Below are 25,733 nucleotides of genomic sequence, written 5' to 3'. Positions count from 1 at the left end.
TAAAATTATGTTAGACTTATTTTTTATTAAGTCTCATTGTCAAATTTTTGACAAGACATAATAGTCTTGGCAAAACATTTTATCAAATAATCAAATAATTAATAATTTTTTAGCAGTCAGTTTATGTATTTTCTTAATTTTTAATACAAAAATGCTATAGTTTAAACATTTTTTTTCGAATTTCTGTCGAATGTATGAGTATATTTTTTTACAAATAGAAGACATAGAAGTAAATGGTAATCATCTAAAAATTTTGGAGTGACTTTGTCTTCTATTTGTAAAAAAAATATACTTATTCATCCGACAGAAATTCAAAAATATTCGTAAAATTCGTCACCAGAGAAATGTCTCGGCATAATCTACATTAAACAGTGCTAATTCTTGGTGGATAAAAGGAGCCAAAACCCCGAAAGGACAAGGATGTATTAAAAAAGACGTCGTAAGATTTACCATACCGATTTTAAAGATTTTTAAATTTTATTGGTTTTTCTGTGTTTTTTAAGGAACTTTTTAAAGAGTAGGCAGTTGCGTAGCCTATAAAGGAAGGTCCTACTGTCTATAATTTTGTTCTAGAACACTAGAGAAAATAAATGGCGATCGTCTAAAAATTTTGGAGCAACTTTGTCTTCTATTTGTAAAAAACATTTTTTTTTCTTTACTGAAAATCTGTGATCATCATATTTACATTCCACTACATTTTTTATTTGATTTTATAGATAAACTAAGTTACTACCTTTCATCTGTAGCATATAATTTTGCTTGTCTTTCATATGCCATGATTCTCATCATTTCTTGTAAACGTTCATTGCCTAAAATAATTAAATGGAATAAATTAACATTATTATAATAAAAAACAATTACAAACATTTTTAATGTTATAAAATATTGAAATGAAAATTTAAAACCTATGACAAACTATACAAAAAATCCTTTTTTGGATTTATCAGAAAAAACAGTGGTAGTATTTTCCAATGTAAAACTTAGCTCTACAAAATCAATATATACATATGTAATATACATATTTATTTTCTATTATATATTTGCCTTTATTTAAATATTAAATGAATGTATAACTATGTAATAAATATAATAAAACAAATAAGACAAAATAAAACAATTTTTTTCATTTTCCTATTTCAAGGGAAACATTAGGTTAGCATTATTTTGTTAATGAGATAGCAATAATAAAAAACATCAAATAACAAATTCAAAATTATTTGAACATTGCAAAATGAGGGTTAGTTAGAAGAATTATAAAAAATAAAAACCAAATTTTGTATTTTTAAATATTTAATCATATCTTTGTGTCTCATTAGCATAAATCAATACAACAGACATCAAAAATTCATACTGAAAACAAGATATATAAATATATAAAAACAAAGCAGAATATGGTTGAAAAATGTTCCTTCAGATGAAGAATATTTTAAAAAAATTAAATAAAACCTTTAAATTTTAATGATGCAAATATAAAATACAAGAAACATTAATTATATAATCAAACAAAATTTCATAGTTTTTTTTAATTCTTGATTAATCACTTAAAATCTGGATCCTTAAATATTATATTTTATTAAACTTATATCTCACAATTCAAATGTTGGAATAGAATGATTTTTTGTGACAGTGATATGAATATTTTAGAAAAGGTGAAATTCCCATGTACTTTAAATTATCACATAATTTTAATTATGTATCAATATATCAATTAATAAATCTTATAATATAATTGAGATGGGTTGATAATGACAATAATAATAATAATAATAATAATAAGTGCAGAGCCCAAACAATTAGGAGTTGAAAGTTAAAACTTGGTACACAGTTAGGGTACTTCATGAGAACATACACTAAGAAGGAATTTTTGAAATCCCAGGCTTTCCATGAAGAATTTGGTTTCTACTGTACTATTTTAGATGCCTTTTTTGCATTTATGCAGGAAATTGAACATATTTTTAGACCCTTCTAAAAATTCTCAACAATATTTAGTGTTCCATCGAACGGGAGTGCATGTACATAAGTTTGCTTTAATCAAACTCATCATCTTAATGTTTGATTTTGTGTTCGAATTTATATTTATGAATGATTCTGGAAGATCCAGTTTATTTTTTGAATTTAGTAAACCTGAAGAAGAACCCAGAAAGAGTTACAAAATGTTTGTTATTCATCACTTAGAGGTACTACACACCGGTTAGTGATTGCAATGAGTCTTAATTATTGTTATTCCAGTGTAAGCAGATATCTAAAAACTTTCTAATTAGTCTTGGAAGAGGGGGGACTTAATTCTTGCACTCAACAAAAACAGGTAAAGCCCTGGTCACACTATGCAATTTCCAGCTGCGCAGGCGACTGCAACCGCAACAAGTGCGAGTCGTGTGCATCTTCTCATGGTCACACATTGTTCATTGATGTTGCAACTCAGAACACATGACCCTATAATAAACCAATAAAATTACAGTAGCTTGTTTTTGTCTACCTTCGTGAGTTTACCGACATTTTACGTTCTACTTCAGAGTATTTACAGAATTTTAGCTGCTTTTCTTATTAAAATAGCAAGCAGTTCCTTTTCTGAAATGAATAAAAGAAAAAAGGCGATAATTTTGTTAGAGCTGGAGAAAATATACGAAGAGAAAAATAAGAAAAAACGTTCATGCTGGGTTAAAACTCGGCGAAATGAAAATCAACGGGATAAACAATCGTACTTTCACCAGCTGATGAATGAATTAAGGCTTTCGGATGCCGAAGGTTATAGGGGATATATCCATATGAATATAATTTATACTTATATATAATTTAGGCGAAATGTTTCATAGTTTGGCATACCAATTTAGAGTGGCCCATAATTTGATATCAGTCATTATCCCAGAAGTTTTGGATACTATTTATCATCTTATAAAAGTCAATATTTAAAGGTAAATGTTATTCAGAGGAAAGCTTGAATGATTTAATTCATTATTAATCGATATATTATTTCTTTAACATAAGTATTTATTTTATTCAATTGTATATTATTAAAAGTAATCAAACTTTTCAAAATAAATCTAACAATAACTTTTATAAATTCAGATTTGATTTATATCAAATATACCATTTAAATGTACTGAAACTGAGTTAATACAAATGTTATAATCAAGATATGTTGACAACACAAAGTATGACGTGGCACAAAGACGTTTTCTGATTGGATGAGCATTTGCAACCGTCGCGAGAGTAGAACAAACTTTTTGTTTCTAGTTGCAGTTGCAATCACGCTGGTTTTTGAGGGGGATTACTAGTTAATGAGAACAGCCGTCGCGGTTGCAGTCGCCTGCGCGGCTGGAAATCGCATAGTGTGACCTGAGCTTAAGATTGGCTATAATCTAATAATCTTAATCTTCACTATTGTTACTTTTTGTCCAAGCAACGCCGGGCTCATCTGCTAGTATATTATAAATTCAGAAAATAACTCATGATTATTTTTCTGCTACTGTTAGTAAACTCAAAACTGTATATAAAGATGGAAAATTATTTTATTTGGGTTAGTTTTCTTTAAATAATCATATATAATTTATATAAAAATTAAAAATTGAAGGCTAAATATAAAAACTGTAAAATATATTATTGATGAGTTAATTTTAATGAAAAACTCATCATGTATAACTTTTAAATATATATATATCAGTGGTCCCCAACCCTATGCCCGCGGGCACCATAGCACCCGCCGATCGTTTTACATGTGCCCGCCGCTGTGCGACCACGATAAAAATAAAATGCTATGTAAAAGTTTTTTCGTTTTTAATGATTAACCACTCAAAAGTAGAAATGGCGTCCAACACAGATAAAAGCACAAAGCGAAATGCGACCGATCTCTTTTTCCCCTCCGCCAAATCTTCACCAACCAAATTTCCCATACCTGAAATGAAATAAACCGGTCCGTTCTGAATATCATAAAATCAAAGTACAGATCACGACTTACAGATGAACACCTTGACGATTGCTTACGAGCAGGAATATCATCATACTCTCCTAATTACGAAGCAATGGCCAATGAAATGCAATGCCAAAAATCACATTTACTTTCAGATTTATATTTTTTATAAAGAATTTTTATACTCTGTAGATTTTGTATGCATTGTTTAGTAATTACTTGTTTTGTAAAAATTATTGTTAATAGTCTTGTGTATGTGTATCTATTACATTTTTGGAATTAAATGTTTTCTGTACATTATGGGTATGTATTATTAACTATGTCCAAGTATAAATTCACCTTGAAAAAATAAATGGTGCCCGCCGTCCGGCCGGTATTCTAGAATGTGCTCTTAGGTACAAAAAAGTTGGGGACCCCTGATATATATAAATAAGAAGAATATAAATCTATTTATCATTAATTTATGAACATATTTATTCAGATTTAATACATAGTACAGAATAAAAAAACGTTTGAAATATTTTAAATAAATATGAAAAGTTAATAAAAAAAAATAGGAAATTATAAAAGTAAGTTGCATTTCTAATTGCAAATGCTATCAAGATTCTGGAAGTGCCGCCATAAAGGTTACCTAGGTACACTTTAACCAAGAAATTAATCCAACATTGTCAGTTATCATTGTTATTGTTAATAGTAGTAGTAATTATTCAATTGTCTTCTAATCAATAAATGCTATAACAAACTAATAATTATTACTTACATCCTACACCTCCAACAATTAAAACTTCTTCAGATGCACAATGAGCCATAGCCCGCTCTAGAAAATTTTATTGAATAATTATTAAATTCTCTTTAAAAAGAAAATAAAATGTATATTATAATTTAGTTTCTATTAAATAAAATTAAGAAAGAAAAGGAACAATTTACTTTTAAATTATAACTTTGAACTGATTCATTCAAACTTATAATTTAAAAGTAAATTTTTAAAAGTATTTCATCTTATGCAAAAGTCTAACAATATCTTAAAATATGCAAATGGCCTGTCAAATTTACTAGATTAGTTTTAGAGAAGTAAGTTATATCATAGAAATTAAAATATTTCATATTAATTCAATAAATTATATATTAAAGACTATACAAAATTAAAAAATTTAAAGCTTACCAGTGATTTCCACCAACATTGCAAACACTGTTTCTTGAAGAGAAAAACACAGATCTTCCACTGTATATTCACCACTTTTTATCAAATTATGAGCTTTCTCCTAAAAGTAAACCTACTTAAATATTTCAACATTTTTACAGTTAAGATTCAAATAAAACCATTTCTTAATTAAACTGTATTGACATTTTTCAATTTATTAATGAAACAATCCTAAATTTCATTTTAACAGCAAAAACTCATTACAAAAATAAAACTATTTAATTTAATTTCAAGTTTTTACATCATAAATATTAATTTAAATATTAAGTAAGGTAGCAATAAAATCATTGAAAACTAACAATAAAATTTCTTGTAAATGAATTACATTTTTAAAAATTGTTTATATCCTATTAAAAATTTAAATTAGCAGAGAGATTTTCAATAAATCTTTGTGTAATTTGATTTATACGATGCATTCATCCCTATTTGAACTACAATTTTTAAAACTTTTATTTGAATATTGCTTAATTTACTGAAGAGAATAAATGAATAATCAAGAAGGTTCAAAATCAAAAAGTCTATCCATTCAAATTTTTTATCTCTTAAATTTATTTATCAATATAGTAATTGTTATAAAATTCAAGTTGATAAACAAGTACTATAAACAGAAAAAAAAAACAAACAAAATATTCAAATAACTCAGGGTTTAAGCTGTTGCTAGTTTTTTCACTAAAATGCTACAAGAATTTAGATTTAGCAACAACTTCCTTGGCACACTTTGCTAAAAAACTAATGTTTTCCAAGTGGTTAAAGAATCTTAAAATTTAAATGTCAGATTTTAAGATGTTTTAACTAGTGATGGGACAATACCAAGATTTCTCATGATTCTGATTCTTTTTAATACTTTCTAAAGTTTATTTTAGTTTTCATTAATTAATTAATAATCATCAAGCTTAAGAATGGAAAGTGATTGAGAAATTGAGAATCAATCTTCCGAAAGAAATCCAAATATTCTCCATTTATTGTGTAGTAGAAAATAAATTTGTAATCTTACTGCAGATAAAGTTAATATTGTGATACTACCCCAAAAAAATTACAGCTAATTTCCTTTTACTAAAAAAAAAACTATCCCATCATGTCATCTAAGATCACCATGTATGGAAACTATTTTGTTGGCCAACGCTATGACCAGGGGAGAGGAAAGGTAATGAGAAACTGCACTTCTTTTTTAATGTTTCTCACAATCGACATGCCTCATAAATGCTGTAATTCCATCATATTTAACACTAAATGAGGTTCAGCAAATGTGCAACAAGCCAAACGAATATCATCATCACGAGTTAACCAAGTTTTAAATTCATTCACTCAAACCGATTTTCCTAAATGTACAATTGCATGTACTTATTCGAGGGAAAGAAGAATCAAATGAACGTCTAGACTGATTCATCTTAAAAAATTAATTTTTAAAACTCAAAATGGCAGTAAATTTAGTGCAAACAATTATTTTTACTTAGAATTGTGCAAAAAACATTTGAAAATTTAACATATTACAGTATAAGATAACAAAGTGGATGTGAAAAAGTCCAGTGTCTAGTGTCAACACTTCATGGTGTCTCAAAAAGTGTAACGTAAAGGAGGGCAGTTTCAACACAAAGAATAAATTTTATCTAATATTATTTCAGTTAAAATATAATTTTGTTTATATTTTAAACTGTTTTGCCAAAACTTAAATATTTTTGTCGAACACTCTCCTTGATTTAAAATTTCCAGCCAAACTAGCCCAACACCAGCTGGCTGGAAACCCTAACATCACCTTATCTCTCCTAACATGGGAGTGCAATCTCTCATCACTCCAAGTAGGTGAAAGAAAAGTCCACATTGACAGATGTCGCCTCAGTATGGGTTGTCATGTATTGTCTGCTTCGTAGACACGAAAAGTTTCCAATAAACAAATACTTAATAGTTAATATTATAATTTTAAAAAACAATTTCTGATGGAGGGGAATTTGTTTAAAAGATTTGTGGCTGTCAGATGTAAGGATATGTCATTGGCTAATCACCCTCTCACCCGCTTCTCTCAGATCACCCTCATATATCAACAGTTATTGAATTTGTTCTTTCACACCCAGTGCACTGTTGAGAATGAAAGGTTTTAGTGAGATGACATTAACAAAAACTCCAATTGGAAACTGTCTTGATGTAAAAAATGTCAGAAACTTGTTAAACATCTCCATAAATGACCCCCAAGATTTGATTTTCATTCAGCATTTGTTGCCTGGTGCAAATCAAAACCAAGAAGAATTGTTCAATAATATACTGTATCTAGAGAATAAACTAAGAGAATAAACAAATATTTAAACAATAATGTATTGTGTAATGTTCTGGACATCCTCACAGATGAGAAAGGTTAGCTACAGTTTCTAAACTTTTGCTACAACTTTTTTAGTAAAATTAGCTAAAATGTCACAGAAAATTTTTTCTCGGCTTAAACCCTGTAACTGAAATTTTTAATGTAGTGTAGGAAAATATTTTTCAAAGCCAAGCAAACAGCATTTATCAACAATAATCTTATTTACAAAAATATTTTCAATATTTGATAATTTATAATCACTCTTAATTGTAATGTGGCCATGTTGTTCCCTTAGCAGACAATGCCCTTTGTTGCTTTCCCTAACATTCCATCGTCCGTTAGACCCGGAAGGGACGATTAACTCAGCAGGGGAGGCAAAACGGTATAAATAGCGGCAAGGCCGATGGAACTGGGCCTTTTTCGGAACATCTGAGAAATGAGCGGGAACAATGAGGAACGTCGAGTGAAGCGGATTGACGATTGAAGGGGAAGAGGAATAAAGAGTGTGAAGATAGCATCTCGACGGTCTCGTCCACATATAAAATTGTATACGGTATTTATATGATAGTTTTTGTGTAAACATACGCGTGTCGGGAGAAAGTAATTTTTGTCGCGAAAACCGATATTTTATTGTAGTCCTGTTCAAGCCAGATGTTAACCCATTTTTCTGTTGAAAAAAATAAATCTTACAGTAATTTCATATTATCCACTAATATTTTATTATTTAAATTACTTATATCCTTTTTACTATTTTATAGAAATGATATAAATTTTAATATATAGCAATCTTTTGTTAATCTGACCATTCCTTGCACATAGGTTTGCTGGAATTAGCAAGTGTGCTAGATTACCAAGTGAGTATAGGCCTAAAGCCTATCTAAAGGCAAACAATGATGTGAACTGTTGCTTTTCACTACTAATTAATTCTATTTGAAGGCAGGCAAGCAAATAATATGGCACATTAAAATGCAATACTATACACAGAAACGAAAGCCTATGCACTTTCATTTTATTTATAGTATTGCTTTTTTTGGTATTTTTGTTTAAACTTCAATATATGAGATATTTAAGAGACATTAAGGCTCTAATTACCTCTTACCTGTCTTTCGATCAAAATTTCTTTTAATTCAAATAATTAAAAAAAAAAATCTATAAAATAAAATTTGCTGATAAATAACAAAAATATTAAAATAACTCTTGATAAACTCTTTTTTTCTATTGTATTTTACGTTTAAATTTTCATTAAGGTTAATAATCATCTATTATCGATATATTGCAACTTATACTATACATTTCCAATTCAAAATATTAAGTGCTTTCATGTTAAAACTTTTAATTACATATGCACTGTATTAATTAAAAATTAACATGATGTAAATATATTCACTGAGATATTTTTTCAAAACTGAAAAATTTAGAGAAATTTAATATTTAAAAAGTTCTACTAAAGTTTTATAATATTTAAAAGCATTCCAAATTTTGTTCTTATTCCTTTGTAGCATTTCATTTTTATAGTTTCAATTTTTATCATAAAATTTATATTAACAGAACTACAAAAAAACAGTTTGGTTAATGTAACCCTTGGTGCCAAGATGGTGGCTCGTCTCTGATTCCAGCAAGGAAACAGTGGGACGCACGTTCTAACCTAGCCTAACCTATTCTGATAAATTACCATAATTATTAGCAACCAAATTATTAGAATAGGTTAGATTAGGTTAGAATGTGCGTCCCACTGTTTCCTTGCTGGAATCAGAGACGAGCCGCCATCTTGGCACCAAGAGTTACGTTAACCAACTATCAATTATTTTTATAAATCAACTATCAAAAGCATGATGCTTAACCTGGATGATAATTTTTTAAAATCAGAAAATTAACAATATTAACAAATATCAGCAGCTTTCTAGATTTTTATTTACATTGTTAACAGATATCATTTATGTTTAAAATAGCATTAAAATTTAGAATTCAAAATGACTTATTTGATAAACATTTGATAGCAAAAAAATATTCATCAAAAATTATTTGAATGCTATTAATTTTATTTATCAGAAAATTATATATAAGCAAAACAAAACTAAACAACTATGTATATATCTATAATACTTAAATATATAATTATTTTATAAATAGCTTATATATAAAAGCAATTTTAATTACTTCAATGAAAGATAATAATCCAGAAAATGATACATCCATTCCCTTCACCACATAAGGAAGCACGAGGAAATTCTTACCTCTGTAAAATAATCATCAATATTAAAATTACTCTAAAATATGAAGATATATTATAAATTATAGCAGCTACAAACATCATTTATTAAAATTAGTCAGCGAGTATCAAAATTACCAATTGTTTTCTCTTTTGCATTTCGTATGTAAAAAACCATATTAATCTTCTTGTAGTTAAATTAAATAAATAAATAAAAAATCAAGAAAATTCAACTAATTTGAAAAATAATTCATTAAAAGTAAGCAGACAATAGTTAAAATAAATTTCATTTCTAACAGATTATATAACATTAAAACAAAATTTCTGTTTCAATATTTATTTGATCTGATTTAAGAGATCAATTCAGTATTTCATCCCTACAGAAAATAAACTCATAGTTGATCCAAATATGCCAAAACAAAATAGATAGATTAATTACAACATAAGTAAGAAATAAACTTCAACAATAAATCGAGAGATAGCTGAGGACATTATTTTATAGCATTGTTTGGAAAAACATCAACTGCAATTAATACTGTGACAAAAAGCAGATATAATTTTTGTTTAATTGATTTAATTAAAAATGACAAAAGATTTTTATCACCATCACAACACTCCACAATCTGAAATAACATACTCTGAAAATTTTTAAGACTTTTCTATAATTTTACATCTTACATACCATGTATTTGTTAAAATTAACATAATTTCATTCTCTTTATACAATAATTCTTTGTAAAATCTATGACACATTAATATACTTTAAAATTATTTTTATTGATAAATTTAGAGAAAAAATATACTGTAGAATTCAGAACTTATACAATTTCTCAAAGTTATACATTTATTACATACAATTGATGAATAACTAAAATCATAATTTAAACTAAACTGATTCAAAGCATTTATTATAAATTTACTGCATTTTAATTTTATTTGACTGGAATAGATTTATTTTGTACTATTATTGTTCATGAAATAAAGAACAAACACAAAAATATTTTGATGTAAATAAAAACTGAAGTTGCAAAATGAAGCTCAGTAATTTGTGTGAAAACATTTTCTTAAGTTATTTATTTAATTATTTAACTCATAAAGTAGCATTAACATAGTTATTTTTTTTTTTATCTTCTCTTCTATGATTAAGAAACAGATTTGAAAACTGACTTTTGATTATTATTTATAAATTTAAAGTAGAAAATTCTCTATTATCAATATAGCTCCCAATTTGACTATTAATGAGGAACGTCACAATCAAAAATGCGACCAGATTAGAACTTCTTTATTCTTTAATAGCAAAATTGGTAGTTATATTGATAAAAGAGAGAAATATAAATAATCAAAGGACATGAAGCTTTTTATAGTACAGTAGAGCATCGATTATCCGACCCCTGATTAACCGTCACATCGGTTAACCGACCGCGTTCTAGTCGGCAAATTCAAATGTCCGCTAATGATGTGGCGCTACAATATTTGACTATGTCTTGGCTATTTTATTATTATTTTTGTTAAATTTTTGCGTGTTTTAGCTTGGCAACACTGGTTCAACCATGAAAGGGAAGCCAGTATTTAAACGAGGCTTAATTTTATTTAACGACGCCGACAATTGGCCATAGCCTCCATATGAACTGGGGGAAAGAAGAAGAAGAAGAAGAAGAAAAAAGATTTAACGACGCTATCCAATTGCTGTCTTTAAAACATGTGCGAGATTTCGCGGCAAAAAAACGAGTGTCAGCTGTGAAGAAAACGAAAATTTTGGACTTTTTTTTCTAATGTATAGGCCTACTTTATGTAAAATATGTAACCCGAATATATATATTTTTTTGTTTTATATTTTTCAATATACAGTAAAGTACTGTATTTATTTTGTGCAAAATAAAGAAATAATTTTTAACGATACCATATACAACAATTATTATTTTAAAAACATTTTGTTAGGCTTAACATCGATGAAAAATTCAACATGAAGTAGGTTAATAGCGATATACTAATATACTAATTACATGTGATATACTAATAATGTATTTTTTCATACTTTTCGGTTATCTGTTTTTTCAGTTATCCGACCAACCCCAGTTCCCAATTGAGTCGAATAATCGATGCTCTACTGTAAGTAGGAAATTCTCTCTCTTTTGTAGCTGAGTAATAATTAATAAAATACATGACAACAACAATACATTCCACATGCAAATAAAAAAGTTATATTATTATTTTAAATCCGCAAAGTATAGGTTTATTAAAATATGTCAAGATGTGTTGATAATTTAAGAAAATAAAATACAGCTAATTAAGATACCATGTCTCACTGGAATTTCTGAATGTATTGATAGTTTTCCATGAAAACTATTACTTTTCTTAAATTATTTTATAATTCATCTATTATTCTCATGTCAATTTTTACAGTAAATATAACAATTAAAATAATTAATAAATTTAATACTTAATGTTAATTTATATTATACTTACTTCTTTGCTAATTGTTCAATATTATATCCTGGACTTGGATCATTAGAAAGCTAAAGATGGAATAAGAACAAATATTGTTTATATCACATAGTAATTTATTAACTAGAGAAAAAATAAAACTTGTTTAAAAAAAAATTTGTTTATTTAAATTTAACAACATTTAAAATTACATTTTTCTATAATAGGAAAATTTAAAATTTCCGTATAATTGTTTTCTAAGAAATAAGAAATTAAAATATATAGCAGACAAATTTTTCATGTATCACATTCCTTGTAGAAATCTACAGAAATGTATCTTTTAATATTAAAAAGAAAATAATAATAATTATCCATATTTAACAGCCAGATGTCTAAGGTTGTAAAAGGAACAAGCTTGCCATCTGAAGAATTTAGGTTCATATCCAAATTGCTCAGGAATTTTCATTAATAGGTTGATCCATATACCTTATCTTTATCACCCAATGTAGATTTGACTGAATCCACAATGGATAATGAACAACAAAGCACATGGGACAGCATAAAAAGTAATTATCTAAATTTATCAGAAAATTTTGACATATAGCCAGCTTCAACTATTAATCAATTTTTTACACATAATAAATTTTTATATATAGATTTAAAATTCATTTTTACACAAAAAATTCACAGACAGAAAGTACACACAGTACAATCTCAATAATCTGACATATTGTATATGGCACTAGAATAGTGTTGGATTAAGGAGATTGCCAGATTATTAATAGAAAGTAAGATCATTCAATGGTTTAACCATTCAGAAAGATAACATTTGTTTGCATATCAGTACATTGTATTAACCAAAAATATTTATAGAACAACAATAAATATGAAAGAAGAGTAATCATATGTTACTGAGTTTAGAGTTCCCAAATTAATTCACAATTCTTTTTAAAATTTATAATTCTTTTCTTCCATTTTACCATTCAAGCACACTGCCATTGCTGATAATTAGTGTAATCAAGTTGGCGGATCTCCACTAAATTTCGTGGAAAATTAAAGCAACTCTGGAAAATTTAGTGGAAAGGACATAATTTCTGGTGGGATATTTCAGAGAACTGATTATATTTATACAGTGCTATGTTAAAATACATAGGCTGTTTTTTTAAGCTCCGATGGTCCATAAAAAAAGACAAATGTAAATAACAAAATGAATCTATTACCAAAAGTTAGGTACAAACATGGTTACTGTTCAACATAATCACTGTGAAGATTGAGGCATTTGTCATATCTGTGGATGAGCTTTTCCACCTCCTTGTCATAGAATGTTCCCACCAATGACTTGAGATGGGCCCTAACATTGTTTTGAAGATTGTTATTAGTCTCAAACATCTACCCTCCTAGCCACTTTTCCTGTTCAGGAAAAAGTTGAAAGTCGCTTGGCACTAAATCAGGACTATATGATGGGTATTTAAAGGTGGTGAAGACTTCCACCCGGCTTGGAACTTTTTAATGTGTGAAGACTTCCACCTCTTTCCTGAAATGAAAACGTGGCTAGCAGGGCAGAGGTTTGAGATTAATGACAATCTTCAAAACAACGTTGTTAAGGCCATCTCAAGTCATTGGCAGCAACATTCTATGACAAGGGGATGGAAAAGATCATCCACAGATATGACAAATGCCTCAATCTTCACAGTGATTATGTCAAAAAGTAACTATGTTTGTACCTAACTTTTGGTAATAAATTCATTTTGTTATTTACACTTGCTTTTGTTTTATGGACCACTGGAGTTGAAAAAAAAAAAAAAACAGCTTTCATATGTTCTACCTTTTTGGAGTAGTCTAAGATGACAAGCATGACAACCTTTAATATTGTGCCCAAGCTCAAGTGTTTAAGCTCAGGCTAAATATCATCCCATGTTTAGTGGGAACATGTTCAAATTTAGTGCAAACTGAGTTTGAACTAATGGGAAAATTGTCTATGACTTGGTAACAATGCCAATAATATCTAAAAGACAACTAGTATCAGATTACTGAACAGGCCAGATTACTGAGATTGAAAAAAGGAAGTATCAGAAAGCCCTCAGCTAAACAAAAGACTTAAATAATACTGCTTGATAGAGTTTCAAGATAATTTATTTTTGTACAAAAGGTTTATAATCAACGAGACTAGTGACTTACCATGTCTGTCTAACTAGCGAGGTTGAGGCCCAAGTTTTAAACGTGTACGTTGGACATTCAGCGTCGCTTTCCTAGAAGTTTGACAATGGCATTTGGAATGTCAAGCATGATTCCACTGACTTTCCAAACATCATTGTCAAACTTCTAGGCTTACAGGAAAGTGGTGCCAAACGTCCGACGTACACGTTTTCGTGTTTAAAACTTCAGCCTCAACCTCGCTAATATCTGCATTATTACATGGAGACTAACATCAATCAACTTTTTTATTGCCTTTACTTATGTATTTCAGATTGATACCTATTTTCCAATTCCTCTTCAGGTTCAGAGTACAGAAGTCTGAAATGTTGTATCTCTTTATCCAACTAGGTAGTCAGATAGAAGTACAACATTTCAGACTTCTGTACCAATATTATCAAATCTGATCAAAAAATATTCAAACAATATTAAAATCATTTTATTAGTATAACACAGTGGTTCCCAACCGGTGTTCCGTGGAAAACTGGCGTTCCTTAAGCATCTCCCAAGTGTTCTGCAGATTTAGTCGCAAATCGGAAAGTGTACAATCGTATTCGAGCCGCCGAATATCAAAAAATTAAAATCATAAAATTTTCATAAACTTAAATATATATGTACAACTCGTACTTATGGAGTGTACTACTGTTTCGAATAAGATAAAGGCAATGATAAAAACTGAATGAAATATGTAAAAAATATCAGGCACAAGTTTCCCATTAAAGTTATTTAGATATATTTTTTCCTGTCTTAGAATTGGCGTTAATAACATGAGTAGAGATTTTGAATTATAACTGCTCAATTCTAATAAAATAACTGATGACAAGCTTATGTATTTCATATTAACTTAAGTAAGTGTTCCGCTAAAGAAAATTGCTCACAAAAGTGTTCCGCTTCCTAGAAAAGGTTGGGAACCACTGGTATAACACAATAATTTTTAATTATCTTGCAGTATAATATACTGTTTACTTTAACTAAAATATCATCAAAAATAACTGAAATACCTATATCCAGAAATACAATATTGCAAAATTAGAAACAGTTAATATGAACTATAATAGACAACAAGTAACGTAAATAAAAATATATTCATATATATGCATCATAAAAAATAGTTTACTTCAAGAAAACCAAAGTCTTTGAAAAATTATTCATACCGAAATCAATAATAAATATTTTTTTAATGATCTATTTATTGGAAAGAAAGAAATAGTAAATAAAATAAAAAGTTTCATAAAAAGAATGAATTGTTAAGAAAAATATTATGATATACATTGTTTTTAGAAACCAATACACTTTATTATAGTTTCAAACAGATTTTGTTTTTCTATTTTCAAGCATTTTTTTTTTTAATTATTTATATAATTTCAAAATATTCACCTTCAATATTCTTGCAAATCGATCCAAACAATTTCCAATTGCTATGTCAATAGTTTCACCAAAAATACGATATCTTTTATGACTATAAGAAATTACCTAAATTAAGCAAACTTTATTAAGTTAATGTTTTATAAAATACAAAATATCATTAAAAGGAAAAAAAAAAAAAACAAACCTGAGTATTTCCACCACTAACATATAAAACTGTTGGGTTAACAGCACCTGTTATTAAACGTCCCATTTCAATATCTTTAAAGTTAAAGTTAAAGAAAAATTTATTATATTGAAAGATGCATAATGAAGCAACTAATCAATCAGAAAAGAAAATTTAGATTTGTAAAGTTTATACTAAATCTATTTCTCATAATCCTCTGAATAAATTATTATTGTTTATTAGGTACTCTCCTAATATATACTACATATAATATATATACCAATGGTTATACAGTGGAACCTTGCTTAACGAGCATAATTCGTTCCAGAGTCTTACTCGTAATGCGAAACACTCATTAAGCGAAACAATTTTTCCCATAGAAATTGATGTAAAATACAATAATGCATTCGACACCAAAAAAATGCTCAAATGTTTTCTATGTAACGTTTATTCAAAGAAAATTGTACAATATACACTGTTAAGGAGTGTGAATCATCATCATCTTTTCTTCTAGCGCAGAATGAACCATCCTGGAATGAGAATTCGATTTGCAGAAACAAAAAAAATTACAGCTAATATGTTTGATAAACACTCCAAACAATATGCCAAATTCTTGGGTTTTGAAAAGGCTATAACTAAATATTAGAAATTAATTAATTTGACTAGAGGGAGACAGTTATGTTTCCATCTCGTATTAAACTTAATAATTATAAATAGTTAACTTTTAATTCAGACATTTCTAAAATTTAATTTGGAATCATTCATTAAATTTAATGACCCAAGAATTTGACATATCGTTTGGCGTGTTTATTATATAACGGGCTATGGTTGTTGATGTTTATAAGTAATATGTGTGAACACAAGTTTGGAAAAATATGTGATCGCAAGCGACACTAAGATGCTAGCGGAAGGAGAGCTAAACACAGACTGATGGAGCATGCCACATGCGCACAATTCGGGACTTCCCGTCCTTATCACTCGTTATGCAAAATATCGCTCGTTAAGCGAGGCAAATTTTTACAATTTGTTTTGCTCATTATGCGAAATACTTGTTGTGTGAGGTGCTCGTTAAGCGGGGTTTCACTGTACTGGTCACTCAGCCAATAAATTCCTTCTTTACTAAAACAGTAGATTACATTCTTTGGTGATACACTATTAAACTTTTATAGCTTTTTATTTTAATTTGTTAATGTTCAATAATTTATATATTACTATATAATTATTATAATCATTATGTATTAATTACACTATTATGAATAATTTAAGTATTAGCTAAATATATATGTAATTATTAAATATAATAATTATTCTTTTTAATGTTCTAGAATCTGTTCATTTAAAATCTGTTCAGTTCTCTTACTTGATTTGGTACTTGAGGTTTTAAATAAAAGACAAAAGCACTTAAGTCTTCAAAGTTATTACTTTTTTCATTCCTATCTCAAAATTTAATAGTAAATTTTGTGCACAATTAATTCATTTATGAAAATTTTTATTTGAATAACTTAGAGGATACGTCCAATGCAATGATTGACTCCGATAATTGGTTTGTTCCATAACTGAGCAACAGTACGTGCAACAACAGCAACAGAAACTAATGGTGCACCCATTCCTGGACCTAAAAAATATTAATCAATATTAATATATTAAATCATTTCAACATTCACATTTTTCATGAACTATAGAGGCTACTGATTTTTACAAAATGGCTTTTTTTATCTGGGTAGCTTGTAACTAGTCAACGTAAAATTAATTACATATTAATGTCTGATATAATGAAATATGCTGCTTTTAGATGCTTATTGATAAGAAGAGGACAATTATTGCTAGTGGAAAATGTCATTTTATATGGCATTATCAAAACAAATGGGCAAGATCATTCTATATATATTTGTGCTCTGTGTTAAAAAACATCAGTTTTGACATCTGTCTCACTAGGACCAGATTTACAAGCAAGCTATGTACACTATTGTTTAAGGCCTCGAGTTTCAAAGGGCCATAAAAATTCCTACAAAAAAAAAAAAGTCAAATTTTATAAAAAAATTTTTTTTACAAACCAACAATATACTTTACTTTTTATTTTGTGTAGTATTTAATTAATATGTTTATGTTAATTCTTTTCTTTTTGAGGTTGATTTCTAAAACTGTGAAGGGGCATCACACAATTCAGCTTAGGGCCTAAAAATACCTAAATTCGGCCCTGTGTCCCACACAAAATTACTGGCATTTTAAACTTTATGGAAAAATCTTTTAAAATTGACAGCATAACTTGTTCAAGTAAAGCTGAACAATTGGGAAACTTTTTTGCAAATTCTTAACAGTTGTATCCACTATGAACTTCTCCAAATACTGATTTCCAAATAATCATCTGTTTTTCTTGCAGAAACAGATGAAAGCTTATTTCAGGCTCGTGTGTGGCTTTGGAATTGCAATTTAAAATGCAACAGAAAGCTTTGCTTTTCCTACTGCTATTCATCTTTACTGGTGACAATATACAAGAATGATTCAAATGACCCAAACAAAATAGTTTTATTTTTAAACACCAGAGGTCAAGCAGCTGGTGAAAAATGCAAATATGCTACTTTAATTAACAGAACTACAAAATAGTAAATGTAAATCAATGTGTGGAGTTGTAGAAAAAAACACTCCAGAAAATTGTACATTTGCAATTGTCAAAACATTAATGTTCAGAGTACAATATACCAAATTATATTCAAATAATAACTTATTCTGATGAATTTAATTTAAATAAAAATCCAAAGTAACTGAAGATTACATCTTTATAATTTTATATATTATATCATGTAGTAATAATTTTGTTTAAATCATTTAATAGTATAAAATCTGTCTGAAATTTAAAAAGAAGTCTAGCTTAACAAAAATTTGTATTGTTTTGAAATTAATTCTCATAAAATGTTTAATTTTTTTCATCTGAAAGAAGGATAAATAATGAGTTAAAACAAAAATACTCAAATTGTAAAGTACTATTTCCACTTACAGAAAAGTCTGTAGAAATAGAAATATTTTTCCTTCCATTAATGTAGAAAGCTGAAAACTGAATCTCAGAACAGAGAAATACAATCTAGAAAACTGAATCTAAAAATTATTTTAGCTTTTCTGTTCTCATATACAAAAACAGAAACTTCATAGCTAACAGAAAGCAAGAATAGCTGTAATGTCAACAGATCATGGCAGAAAATGAAACCACATGAAATATTAACTGTTTACAACAAACTATAAATTATTGCAAAACACCTTTCTCACTTTTTTATCAAAATTTTTAAAATTAAATTAAACAAATGTATGTTTTCAGCTATCTTGTGAGAAAGGTGTTTTGCAATAATATACAAGAGGGTGCAAAAGTAGGTATACAGTTTTTATTATAGAAAAAAAATATACAGGGAGAAAATAGGAAGAAAAAACATTTATTTTATGTACAAATTAAATCACAAATAAGGAATACAAAGTAACAAAAGATGATAAAAATAATAATAATGAACACCAAACATTTGTATTTCTCAGATTCTCAACTGTATACCTACTTTTACACCCCCCGGTTTAGAAGTTCTAGCTTACTGCATATAGAATTATAAACTACAAAGATGTGACTACATTAAAAAGCTTTTAGATACTCTTCAATATTTAATTTACAAAAAATACACAAAGGAGAACTGAGAAAGATATCATTATAGTTGGCAAATAACTGTTATTGACTAAATTACTGTCCATCTTGGTATTCTGACCTCATCCAAAGGTACACAGAACTACAGCTTATTCAAACTTTTGTTTTCCATAAAAGAAACATTCATTTTCAGAAAACAAAATCGATAAGTAAAAATAATTTTTTTTTTGCTTTCTATTTTTTTGTCACAAATTTTCTGTAAGCGGAAACTAGACTTTTCTGTGACATTTCTATGCTCCATGTAGAAAGTTTTCTGTTTCCAAGGACATTCTCTGCACTATTTTTCTACAAGTAGAACTAAACTTTATTTTAAGTATATACATTAGTAATTTGTTTGTGTTATATATAATAACATTATTTTGTATTTGTTAAATTTTATTTTAATAAATAAAACATTAAACCAATAAGCAACACTTCTTAATAATTTTAAGACAAACAAAACTGATAACAATGGTGCTGAATAGATCAGTTCAACAGTATAATAATTGATTACCAACAGATAAATTGCAAAAGTTGGCCCAAGTGGTAAATTAACTCTACATAATCTGTTTCAATACCCTTTAATATAAGTGTTTATGTTAGGATTCAGTAAATTGAACATTTGAAATTTAAAAGCAATTACATGTTTTGGAAGGTACTGCACAAAGCACTAAGTTTATTTTAGAACATCTTGAAAATCCAATCATGAGACCTCATAACACAATAAACAACTTCTTCTAATAACACTATAGTGCATAACACAGAGACACAGACTAAAACCTTTCACAGTGTTGTATATGATAGAGAACCAACTAACGTTTTCAGCCTCCACCAAGGCCTTCTCAATCCAATCATGAGACCTCGTGATTGGATTTGAGAGAAGTGAGTGTCTTGAATTATGGTTTGATAGAATTTGAAAATGAAGAGAGACTAAATCAGGGAGTTGAACAAATCCATTGTTTTGGAGAGTTTTCCTTGGTGAATGAGTATCAAATTTTTGAACATCTTTTACGGAAATCATTATTTGTTTAGTTTTTTTAATTAGTATATAAAGTATTCATATATTACAATTCTTTGAAAACTGTATAAGATTTGTAAAATAAACTGTTATTCTGTGATTTTTATACAATTAGTTTGTGTAAATCAGAAAAGAACTTGTTAATGTTCTTCAGAAACAGAAAATGAAAAAGTAACCTGGAGAAATTTGAATTTAATTGTTTGTGAAGAAAGACGTGTTTATTTATAAATACAGGTATCCTTTGTATAACACAGTAGTTATTGTCCAAAAAAGTGCAGTGTTGTGCAAATCCGTGCTATACAAAACAAAGGACTAATGCAAAACATAAGTTTACGTTCTAAAAGCTAGAAAAAGTATACTATTCTCTTTTTGTTTGTAAGAGAAATATGTTTATTAAAGCAATCAATAATTTCCAATCAATAAATTAATTAAAAATCACAATTAAAAGTACTGTATTATGCATTAATATTAATTTTAGTTAAACAAGGGCATTTTCTTTTTAAAAAATATTGTTATCTTCTGAGCATTTTTGTTGACCTTGATCAGAAGTACCAGCAACATTTTCATATTTTTTATTTTTATAACAACAAATTTTTATGTCTAACGAAATAAAAATATGTTATTAAAAATAGGTTATTAATTATTAAATTTGTTCTATCGGGTCGCATTTGTTGAGTCGAGTACCAAGCGACCGTTGTCAAGAATTTAAGTTCAAATACCAAATACTACCATATTTCATTCATCATTTTACAAATGATTGCTAACCTACAGTTAAAAAAGAGCTTAATAACACTTGCCTAAAAATGTTTAAATAAACTTTACTAAATATAAGGATTAATCTTTAAAAAAAAAACACAGTGACAGTCTTAAAGGCTAAAGCCTGAAAGCAACGATGGATGACACCCAGTTGATAAGAAAGTTAGTGTAATTTTTTCTTCCTTGACTTATCAGTTTTTGTTAAAGTAAACCTGATGAAAAGCACAAAATAATTTGAAAATTTTAATATTCTAAAATTCAAGGAAAAATATGAGAAACTTGCTTACTTGAATAAAAAATATATATATATGGAATAACAAAAACTTAACTTAAAAATTGTGAAATTTTGTATGGAGGTTTTCCAAAAGTTTGTTAGAGATAAACTGGAAGTCATGTATGGGAAATATTCCCAATTTTCAAACCATGTTAGAGCAAAACCATGTTGTAAAAGTACCGTGTTGTACGAGGGATACCTGTAATATAAAATATAATATTGCATAGTATTTTTCTTTTGGTCTTTCCAGTTACTCCTCCATTTCATCCAGCTAGTAGAAATTTTTGGGAGAACATAAGCTGTAGTAAGATTAAATGCCAACTACTCTCATTTCATCCATAATACTTATTTATTTCATTTATTCCTGTTGTCTGTTATTTATTATCCTAAAAGTTATTTTTGAAGCACAAATTGTCACTTCTTTAAAAACTTAAAATAATCAATATAATTTCAAAATTCTAAATTATTTTATATTTCAAATTTCAGTATCAACTTTAAAAACTCTGTAAATACAAAAGATAATATTTTTATATAAAAATTATATTGATCTTCATTTCACATACATAAATTTCAAGTTATTAACTACTATAAAATTACTTTTATACTATTTATTAACTTCTTATTAAATAACTATCAAAATACTTAAACAAAACTTCTATACCTTTAGTATAGCAAACAACATCAACATCACAAGGTCTAATTGAAGCTTCTTTTAAAGCTTTATCTAACAAATCTAAAATATTCTTTTGGTGATGTTTGGCTGTATCCCTTGGAAGAAAACCTACAAATAAATTTTTTATACATATTATATTAAATTAAAAATTCCAAGTATCACAATTATAAGCTGTGTAAGCAAAATAAATAAACCAAAAATTAAGTAAAAATGAAAGGAAGCTATTCTTTTTTGAATGAAGTTAATTAGAAGTTTGCAAAACATAAGCATATAACATAAAATCTAATATAAGCATCTAGCATATGTTATATATAAAAAGTTAATTACCTACAAAAAAAATTACAAAAATTAATAATTCCTTATAGACTTATAGCTTAGAGAATGTGATTTTGGCATACGACTTAGATTTATAAAAACTTTCTAATTTTGTTTTCTTCTACCAAAAAGTGGAAGATCATATATATCTATATGTACAGTATATGTACATAACATTTTGAGACAATTTCACACACGATAATTTTTTAAAAAATTAATTTTTCAAAACTTACTCAAAAATTTAAAGCTTCTTATGAAATTCTTATATGTATACAGTAATGCTGAACTAAAGAAAATATTAATGTTGGAGTGTGTTCAATTTCTGCCATGTAAGTAAACTTAGGCTTTTTAGTATTGGTTGTAAAGTCATTTTGTGAAGACAATGCATTAAAGGTGTCATGTTATCTCAAAAAGGCAGAGATTTTCTAGCTAGGGGAACAGGCTGACTACTACTTCCAAAGGCAGATTCTCAGCCTGAAAGGTAAAGTTATATTATTTCCCAAGTATTTTATTAATCTGGAAACAAGGAGCAATGAAAGTAGATCTTTTATTAAAAAGACTAGTTTTTATATTTGGCTTTTGCCAGGTCACATGGCTTGCTTCATTCTTCCTCGTATGTCCTCAATTGAGTGAATTAAGCCTCCAATCAAAAATTGCCACTTGTACTCAGTTCTAACAACTAGCACTGTATATCCAACTGATACACTTGACATAACAAAATAATTATCTTATTTGAAAATAAGCATATAGTATAGATATATTGTAATTCAATAAGTAAACATTTAGTACTCAGTATACACACATATAAGAATGTTATGAAAGAAATACACACATACAAGAAAGACATCAGCCATACACGAAGTGTTTAGCTGACAGAAAAAAGGGTAAGGGAAAGGGAAGAAGGAGAGAGAGGAGATAGAGAGTAGAGAAAGATAGGATCTCTCTGAACGGCGTACATATGGCTACAGTACCCTCTATGTTTGATGTTGGTGTGCATCAGTATACACACAGTTAAACAACACAAATTAATCATGAAATCCCAACATATTCTCATAAAAACATCGTAAATGGATTTATTAATACCTATAATTAGCAAGCTATATAAAATAATTGTACTTAAAATACTAGGAAAACAATGAAAGGTCAGTTATTAGCTTTACAGTCATAAAGCCAATAAAATGCAAAGCACTAGTTAGTTCTATTAAAGGTACAAGTAAGGAACGCTAACATTATGTTGAAAAGAGAGTTGTTGCAAGTAGGTTGACACCCATCTTTTTTGTTAAGGACAGTTACTACAGTTGTAATGTCCTTCTGTCCTTATTTAGTGATAAAATGTCTTTCCTAAGAGCAAAACGGAAAGGAAAAACAAAAAATATAGCAGCTAATAAATTGTTAAATATGATATAGGATTATTTTATTGCATCCATTTTGTACTTTTGATCATATTTCATTCATTATACTAACACAGTATAGTGCAGAACAGTGATTCTCCTAAATACAGGGTGGAGATCCCCAAGTGGGATCTCTTATGTTGTTGCCTAAACACTTTTTCCTAAACATTGTTCCTCTCTTAAAAAATCTTCAAGTGTTGTGTATATTTTTTCTTTTGCTTTTTTTGATAGCCAAATAAAAATACACAACACTCGATTGGAGAATATTGGCAATCAACAAGAAAAAAAAGGATTAGTGGATTCGCATATATGAAAAAATTATCCAAAAAACAATAATTGTAAGAAAACAAATTGGAATCATTGGCAAAAAAAAAAAAAAAAAACAGATAAATGCCAAACACAGCAGACATGCAGACAGAACCCTCGAAAAGAGGACAGTCTGCACAAAACACAGACATTTGAGCTCTGTAATGTATTCACTTACAAGTTCAGCTAAGATAATCATGGTTTTACTGTACAATTGTAAGGAGCTGTTCTACATTCTATAATGAATCAAATTGATAAACTGTTTCTTTTCAGTTTCTGCTATTATGAAGTGTATAAGCCAGGGGTGGGCAAGCAAGAGTTCAGTGGTAGGCAAAATGTAGGTTTTGCAAAATGCATGGGAGCCGCAATTCTGTACTGTCGTGGCAGATAGTATGGTAAGGCGCGCGAGTTTATTATATAATATAAAACAAATATTGAATTTTTTTAATAAACATATTTTCACAAAATTATAAAAATAAAATTGTAAAAATAATAATAAAAAACAGAAATTAACACTTTCAGCAAGAGCCGCATGTAACTCAAAAGGAGCCACATTTGCCCATGTCTGGTATAAGCTTTTATTACTGTACTTATAACTAGGATTGCAACAGTGAGTGTCGACAAATCAAGTTAGTTACACACTGATTACATATTACTCATATTTAAAAAATATGGTTTTATCATAAAATCATTTTACAGAGACTCTCACACTAAGAATTATTCCAACCATTTAACTCACTAAACTCATACCATTCAACAATACTCAAACATACTACAGTAATTAACTTCTTTTATTATGAAAGATCTTAACATGGGGTCTTATGCGATGAGATTATGCACGAGTTACCTTCTCCAGGAGGAGTGATGTAAGTGCATCTTGGATTCGAAAGAACTTTTCCATCTTTTACTACTCCAATACCCAATTTATTAGCGCTGCCTTCGAAACCAATGGCCACAGGCATTTTAATTTTAAAAATAACAAAAATAAAAGTAATTCATAAAACCGCGAACGAGTCCGAAGCACGAGACGAATCTGCCATGCCTTCGCGGAAACTTATTAAATATGCTTAACATTTTTAATTGTAAATAAATATTTATTAATAAAATTCTATATATATATATATATACTATATAAAATTTTCTTATTTAAAATGTTATTTAATAACAAAATTTAAAATATTTAACTTTTTAAATTATTTTACTTTTTATTTTATATTTTATTTTATGTGTATAAATATACTGTATTTATACAGTTTCTGAAAAAATAAATTAATAAAAATAATTTTAAGCTTCTAGGTAATCTTTATTAAATGCAATACGACGGCAGAACTTCGATTAACCGAATGTTCAATTATCCGAACCATTAATTGCTCTTCCTTTTCTTCCCATTGACGTCACACTGCAATTCTCTTAGGTCATGTGACTGCTTGATCAGTGAATTCAGTGATGCCTATTTGCTGTGACAAATCCAACCGATCAGTAGGATGTTACTCGCACATTGATGAATAAATAAATACAGTACGTACAGTACAGGGAGTTACCTTGTAATTTCATTCTTTACAAGTTAATCCATTTATCCGAATTTTC

At 28.1% G+C, this 25,733-nt stretch overlaps 1 protein-coding gene across 1 annotated transcript in view; it reads right to left on the bottom strand.

Moving 5' to 3' along the window:
• Tcs3 (Probable tRNA N6-adenosine threonylcarbamoyltransferase Tcs3) overlaps positions 1-25,189 on the bottom strand; it is a 53,188-nt gene extending 27,999 nt beyond the window's left edge. Inside the window, exons 1-10 of the mRNA XM_067264893.1 lie at positions 24,994-25,189; positions 22,123-22,242; positions 17,269-17,370; positions 15,777-15,850; positions 15,602-15,697; positions 12,074-12,123; positions 9,556-9,634; positions 5,070-5,169; positions 4,668-4,724; positions 734-809 (exon numbers count right to left, since the gene is read on the bottom strand). Coding sequence (XP_067120994.1) covers positions 734-809; positions 4,668-4,724; positions 5,070-5,169; positions 9,556-9,634; positions 12,074-12,123; positions 15,602-15,697; positions 15,777-15,850; positions 17,269-17,370; positions 22,123-22,242; positions 24,994-25,108 — 869 coding nt within the window. The 5' untranslated portion in view covers positions 25,109-25,189. The remainder of the gene's footprint in view (positions 1-733; positions 810-4,667; positions 4,725-5,069; positions 5,170-9,555; positions 9,635-12,073; positions 12,124-15,601; positions 15,698-15,776; positions 15,851-17,268; positions 17,371-22,122; positions 22,243-24,993) is intronic.
• Positions 25,190-25,733: the final 544 nt, after the last annotated feature.

Source organism: Centruroides vittatus, unplaced genomic scaffold (genome assembly GCF_030686945.1).
Source record: "Centruroides vittatus isolate TY-2023 unplaced genomic scaffold, ASM3068694v2 contig_199, whole genome shotgun sequence".
NCBI classification, from domain to species: domain Eukaryota; kingdom Metazoa; phylum Arthropoda; class Arachnida; order Scorpiones; family Buthidae; genus Centruroides; species Centruroides vittatus.
Note: the sequence above shows the minus strand (reverse complement) of the source record. Positions and strands in the feature narration are given on the sequence as shown.